This window comes from Octodon degus, unplaced genomic scaffold (assembly GCF_000260255.1).
Source record: "Octodon degus isolate 3935 unplaced genomic scaffold, OctDeg1.0 scaffold00042, whole genome shotgun sequence".
NCBI lineage: Eukaryota > Metazoa > Chordata > Mammalia > Rodentia > Octodontidae > Octodon > Octodon degus.
Genome location: NW_004524618.1, coordinates 11,236,085 through 11,243,318, shown reverse-complemented (window position 1 = coordinate 11,243,318; position 7,234 = coordinate 11,236,085). Strand labels below are relative to the sequence as shown.

Sequence of the window (7,234 nt, the reverse complement as noted above, 5' to 3'; positions counted from 1 at the left end):
CAGCACGGGGCACGCTGGGCTCCAGGGTCTCCTCAGAGTGCAGGCCTGCTGAGGAGATGAGGCAGCTGAGGTGGGCAAATAGGAGGTGTGCGGAACCATGTCTCCTGGCCAGTCAGCTTTACACCAAGTGAAGCCACCCTCTGAGAGGCTATTTGCATTTAACCACAAACTGGAAGCCCAGCCCAAGGGCCACCACGCAAACATGGATATTCCCCCCAAGGCAGCCCAGGGTGTGCCGTATTTGGCAAGGTGGAAAGCTTGAAAATCTGTTTTGTGGGTCATACAGAGATTGACACTGCCACGGGGGAACAAGGCAGGGAAGAAGGGCTCTGGGCTTCTCTGAGTGTCGTGAGTCCTGCAGTCAGGCCACTAAGCTCTTGGCAGTACCTAAGCCAAGTGACTTCTGTTCCCCACACCACCCCCAACAGCCCCCACACACACACCCCATCTCCATGCAGCGCCCACAAGGACAGTTCCAAACAAAAGAATCTGATCTTCTCCCTCCCCTGATGGTTCCCCACAGCCCTCAAGATAAATCTTTTCCTGAGCACCGTGTGATTTGAGCACACCCCACGGACCTGAATGAGGGGCTCTAGCCGGTCACTTACATGTACGGTGCTCCAGCTCCACCTCCACGCCACCTGGTCCTTTGCCCATGGCACTCCTGCTGCCCCTTGGCGCTCACATAATGGCATGCTTCAGGGGTGCCCACCCTCAGACCATGACCCCCACAGGGAGGGAGCCCTGTGTGCCACCCCACCACCACCACTGGGTCTTCCCCTTCTGGTGCCAGTTGCCTTACAGAGACTTTTGACTGCTAGCGTGCACACACAGTAACATCAGTGGGGTTCGTTTACGGCATAGCATCACAAACTAGTTGTCAAACGAGTGAAGGAATGAAGCCGTGGATCTGCCATTCCCTTATTACGTGTCCCCCGCCTCATCTCGGGCTACAGTACACAAGATAACCATTGAAATGTGTCCAGGGAGTATACTGAGAAGTCTAACGAGTACCCAGAGATGCCAAGGAAGGACAGCAGAATTCCTCGTGTTGGCCAGGCACAGTGGGGTCACCAACCCAGCCAGGCCCTAGCCCAGGCCGTCGCTGCTGGCCAGCTCAGTGTTGCTTGCTGGCCTCTTGAGCTCAGCCTGAGCCACAGACACAGGGTGAGGGCAGCGCAGAGACCAGGGCTTCTCTGGGACTCACTATTGCCTGGCTCACCAGGTAGCAAGAAAAATTGGAACAGTGTGTGTGTGTGTGTGTGTGTGTGTGTGTGTGTGTGTACAGCACTGGTCATACTCATAACAGCTCCAACACAGACCCCCAGATCCACACAGAGGAAAGAGGGCCTGTGTTTTTCCTCTGCAGCTTCCCAGTAACCTAGCAGCTGGCCCCTGAACAGACTACAGGAATCAGTGAGCCAGCTCTTTAACTCAAGATTTCCCAACAATAGCTCCAGTAAACATAATTCCTTGAGATACTTATAAAAAAGTGGAATTCCACAGTCCAGGGAATTTGGAGCAAAGCATTCCACATCATCCTCTTTTGAAGACTCACAAACTACGCTGGCATAGTAAAGTCTCTGTGAATCCTAAAGAAAAGATACCTATTAAGTTTGTAGACAAAAAATTAAAGAAAAAGAAGGGCTATAAGGACAGACAACATTTTGGCCCTAGCCTTTCAAGGTCAGTAAGGACTCAGGAAATAGGAGAACCTGTAATGTAACATTCTGTACTCAATTGTGTCCCAAATTTTCTGATCAAGGAGATTTTGGTGCCACAGAGGAAAGTGATCGATGATGTAGAGTGTGGCTAAGGAGGGTCACATGGAGAGAAAACATTCTCTCAAGCTTTTACAGAGAGCACATGGGTGAAGCAATGGCTGTGACTCAGCCACATGGCTGACACTGACAAAGGATCTACAAACAGTGGTACAGGGTTTCAGGGTAAATCCTGAGGGGATTTGACTGACCTTATCAGATACAAAATTACATTTCTTGTTACATACATCTTGCTCTTTCTTGGTCTTAACCATCCAGCAGAAAAGTATGAAAATGAAGTATAAAAAAGTAAAGCCATATTAGTAAGATGAGCTGTAAAATGCTCAAGTCAACAACTTTGGACATTGACAGTCTGATGGAAAACCCACTACTATTATGAACTATTGGACTATATTTGGATATTTTGCTGAATTCATGCATCTACAGTATTTAAATGACAATAGTATGCCTTTCTCTGACAAAACTAATCAAAAAATGGGGATACAAATGAATGACCATTTTGTATCTGTATACTCAAAATAGTTTACATATACAGCTCCATTCTCTTAATTCAATGAATAGAGAGGTTTGTTCTAATAGTGTTTGAGACAGGATATCAGTTTTGCATCTTATATAATGAATAACCACTAAGACAACAATATGCAATGTATTAATTATTGAAAATATACTAGTAATCAGTTGTGAAACTGTCTCATTGCTATTTGCTTCTTAATAAAAATATTTAAAAAGAAAAAAGAAAAGATACCTGTTACTAGATACATGATGGATAATAGATGAAAAGAAGGTCATGGATGGATGCATGGATGGACAGATGTTAAGTTTTGTAATTAAATTAGCTCCAAGGGACACATTTCTAAGTAACAGTAGACCAATCACTTTTATTTGATAAAGGAATTAACCTCCCAGAGAGGGTCAGAGAGCTGGCAATACCGGGACTGGGCTCCAGCTTCCTAAGGCCCTTGTGTAGGGCTTTCCAAAAGTCCCTGTTCCCTGTTTGTACTGGACTCTAGCCCCTAGGATTTCTACTGATGACAGAGATCTGTGCTATTTCCAACCAAGCCCTCGTGTTTGTGATTGCATTCAGGAGCTTGGTGTAACTGTCCTGCTAGGCACTGTGCCCTACTGAAGTGGGGGTCCTTCCCTGCACCTCAGACTTTTAGATACACTTCAGGAGAGGCAGGGCCCAAGGCAGAGGACAAGCCTGATGTTGGATTAGGGACATGGATCCACCTATGCCATTTGAAGGAAGAAGGAAAGCTTCCGGACTGGGTCCCAAATGGGGATGCAGCCTGTCCTGCTGTCTGCAAAGATTAGGTTGGAAAAACAAAAGCTGGAGTCTATGGAAGACTCAAGGGTCACTGGTCACATGGGACTTGGCTGTGAGGGGCTTTCCCTGTGCCACCCGCCCCTGCCCAGGCAGGCACTCCACCTCTACCACAGTCTCCTCCTCCCCACTGCACACTGCCAGTGCACCAAAGCCTTCAGCGGGCACCCACCGCCCCCATCACTGTTGCATGGCTAGCTAATGTGTGGCGTAGGCTCTCCTCCCACAACTCTAAGTTTCCAGAGAGTAGAGCAGGCCCCATGGGGAGCAAAGGTGGGCTGTGCATACTGCTGAATGAAACAGCCCTCTGCCTCTTGGAGCCTGGCACAGTGCTTGCCGTATGGCATCAGATGGAGGGTCCTGGGGAGCAGAGGGTTTGAGTAAAACTGGGACGTGACAGCCCTTGCGGTGTCATGTCCCTCACCAGAGCTTATGGCTTGGGCAACCTCTGCGCCTCAAGCTTGGATTCAACCATAGAATGAGCAAGAGAGACAAGCCTAAGACACGTCATCTTGCTCCAGCCCTCCAGCACAGAAGCAGCTGAGCAAAGCCCTGAGGGGCAGGACTGGTTCCTGTGCCCAAGCACTGCCCTTCCCAAGCCCAATGTGCCCTCAGAAGTGAGCCTGTCCGGGCACATCATGGACACAAAGGCTACTTGATGGCTTCCATACTCCAACCACAGCCACAACATGCGAGACGCTCAGCCACAGACAGACCATCTGGCCCGGATGACGGGCACCAGGTAGGATGGACAGGAGGCTATGTGTTGGGGCCTCTCCTCCTGTTCCTTATGCTCAGATTCCCTTGGAAGCCACTTCTCAATTCTACTCTCCTCTATAGACTGTTGCTTGGGCCCTGCAGAAAGCACAATGTTCTCACTGCAAATTCTGAAACCCCTGCAACGCACCAGGCCCAGCTGCTTGCTGTCATTTTCTCCAGGCCCTATTGGTCTCCAAGAATTCTCCACCAGGGCAGAAGGGAGAGGCCCCCTTCATGAGGCACTGCTGTCCACACTTCCCTCTCTCCCAGGTGGTGGCCTCTTCGGGTGAGAGCAAGGCAAACACTTCCCCAGCAGACAAGAGAGAACAGAGCGTCAACACGGCCCAGGGCAAGGACACACAGCCCCAGTCCTGGAGGCCTGAGAGGCTGCCTATTATCTGGCGCTGTTTGCCTTTGGGACAATGGGTACCTTGAGTGCAGAGACAACCTAGGAAGATGGTTGGCCTGCACTCACACGTTAGATACCTGGGTTTACAAAGTCTGGCCTCCCCCAAACCACCTGCCTTTTGTGTTTGCCCTCAAACCCGCTGCTTGACAAGCAGTTCTTTGACAACTATTCATCCTACTCACTATAGACCCTTGTCACCCAGAACTGTTGGATCCTGGGCACGCTCGTCCTCTCATCCTCCTCCACATCCATCAGATGATGGCTGAGTTCCCGGCTCTCAAAAATGTTTCTAGTTTCAAAATGTGATAACCATAGCATAAGGATCTTCCACCCACCAAGGCAGCAGGGCTGACTTGACTTTACAAAGAGAGCAAGGAGGACATGTGGCTTTGGCCAGAGACAGTTCAAGCCATCAACTAATACACAGGTGTTCGGACCATGTTTTGGAGCATGTACCATATGCTGTCCACTGTCACAGTGGCACATCTGACACTTCTCCTGAAGCATACCGCAGTCTGTACATCCGGATTGCACTCTTGGGCAGACAGTACTTTGAGGTACACACACGGGATGGGGCACACGGGCGCTCTGAGGTACGTACACACTATGTGTCTACTCCCTTCGACTGCAGCCACTCTGTGCAGGGACCTCAGTGGAGACTCCAAGGAGCCACAACACAGTGAGTTTGGAAAGGCTCTAGGTTGAAGACCACAGACCTGCCACAGGACAAAGCTGTGTACTCTCTCTTGCCACATCCTGTAAGCCTTGAGCCAATTGCCTGCACTGTGAAAACCAGTTTCGGCACCTGCGCATGGGGCCAATGTAGAGTCTACCTCCTAGGGTTCTCAGCAAGATTAAACAAGGCAGTGCGCGTGTGCGCTTAACAGGCTCCCCTCCGTGGCTAGCACATGAGGAACACTTGGTAAATAATAGCTTTGTTATTGCTCCTGTATCTAAAGGTATTTTATAATGTATGCATAATCAGATGTTCCCAGTAGCAAAGGCTTTGAAAACTCAGAAAACAGAAGGAACATTTAATTCATATTTATTTCACATTTGATCTGTAAACTTTTTTATTAAAAAAAAAATCCACTGTCATGAGCAACATGTGCTGACATTAGTTTTTCTTTAGTGAAAGAAGAGTGTAGGCCTTCAACTGTCTCCGTCTGAAACATGTAGAAACCGGGTTGTAAACACGAGGTCTCTGCCTTCTCCCCTGACTTTGGCAGTTCCTCAGTGACTTGATCCCAGCCAGAACAGCAGGGGGGAGGACAATACTTTGATGCGTAAGAGCTCGTGGGGCAGGAGGCGTACAGTTCGGCAGGGCCATTTGTCTTTTCACTGTTTGCCTTGGGCAAACTGCATCAGGCTTGCTTCTTCCACATAATTTCCACACCTCTGTGTCTAAAAACAGCAGCTGGAAGATTTCCCCTTGGTCAGCGCTTTCGGGGAGGGAGGAGTACACACACGTACCAGATAGAAACATACAGAATCCTCATGAGCAGCAGCCCCAGAGGGAGGGAGAGGCCACCGGAAGGTACCGGCTTTAAGTGAGTTACTGGGGCCTCAGAGGATGATGGCTTTATACACAGGGCTGATGCGAGGCGGAAAGGTTCATTTACTTCTGTCTTGATCCATCATAGCAATATTTACATGGGAAAAGGCAATTACGCTGTCAGGCACGGGGAAGGGGGGCGCGCACACACAGAAATCTTTTCCCTGCCAGGAAATCCCAGAGCAGGTTCACGTCCAAGAGACAGTCACCAGTCGCTGGTGAGGACACAGAGAGACATAATAACACTAGAACAGGGCTTGCATTGCAAAGGGGCGTGGCCTGGGCTGGTGCAGGGTCCGCCTGGAGGGCACCCCACGGGCAGAATTCCAACATCACAGCCAGGGTCACAAGACGCCAGGGACTACAGGGTTACTATCAAAAATAGTGTGTATTGGGAGGGCGGGCAGGGGCTGCCCTGAGTGTGCATTTTAAAATTAAAGAGTTTGGAGGTGGGAGGGAGCATTTGCTAGGGCTGGGTAGCCCCTCCCCGACGCCCTCTGCGAGCCAGGGCCTCTGGAGTCCCGGGTTTGCTCCAGAGAGCTGGGAGAGCTGGGAGAGCTGGGCTACAGGAAAGTGTGAAAATACCTTTAGAAAACAATACTGATTAGGGGCGGCCCACCAGGAAGCTTGCTCTAGGTCAGGAGCAGCGGTAACAGATGGGGAGGGGGGTGGCTCTCCCGGACCGAACTCCCCTTGTGCAACAGGAGGTGCCTCAGGAGGCCGCAGAGCACCCTTCTGCCACCGTCCCGGGAAGCACGGAGCAGGCAGGTGGGTCCCGGGCTGCAGGGCGCTGGGGCTGCTGTGGAGCCTCGCCTCTCCCCCCCTGGCCGCAGTCTGCTCTGGCCTGTAGGAGGACCGGGGCGCGGTCACACGATCCGCTTTCGGTCCCCGCGGCAGAGGACCTTCTTGAAGGCGCGGCGGAAGTCGTGGTTGAAGATGGTGTAGATGACCGGGTTTAGGGAGCTGTTGCAGTAGCCACACCAGAAAAAGAACTGAAAGAGCGTGCGCGGCACGGAGCAGCCAACGGCCGTGAGCGTGTAGGTGAAGAAAAAGGGGAACCAGCACACCACGAACACCCCGATGACCACGGCCAGCACGAACGTGAAGCGCTTCTCCCGGTTCTGCCTCCCGCGCCACCGCGATGCCTTAGCGCCCCCGCCGCGCTCCTCCCCGGGCCCGGCCCCCGAAGTCCCTGACCCCGATGCCCCCGGCGCGCGGCGGGGTAGGCTGTCACCGGGCTTCACCTGGCTGGCACGCGCCTTGCCCTTGGCTCGGAGGCCGCGCTCAGGCCTGCGGGAGTCGGGGGGCCGCTCTGCATGCTCCGACGACGAGCTTTCCTCCAGGTCCAGCGCGTCTGCGTCGCGCGGCCCGGCCGGCGCGGGCTCCCCAGGCGCGCCGTTGACCTG

General features: G+C 52.0%; 1 protein-coding gene across 1 annotated transcript in view; it reads right to left on the bottom strand.

The window, feature by feature from the left end:
* Nucleotides 1–5,335: 5,335 nt before the first annotated feature.
* Adra2a (adrenoceptor alpha 2A) overlaps nt 5,336–7,234 on the bottom strand; it is a 2,970-nt gene continuing 1,071 nt past the window's right edge. Inside the window, exon 2 of the mRNA XM_004631531.3 lies at nt 5,336–7,234. This exon is cut by the window's right edge and continues 43 nt beyond it. Coding sequence (XP_004631588.1) covers nt 6,695–7,234 — 540 coding nt within the window. The 3' untranslated portion in view covers nt 5,336–6,694.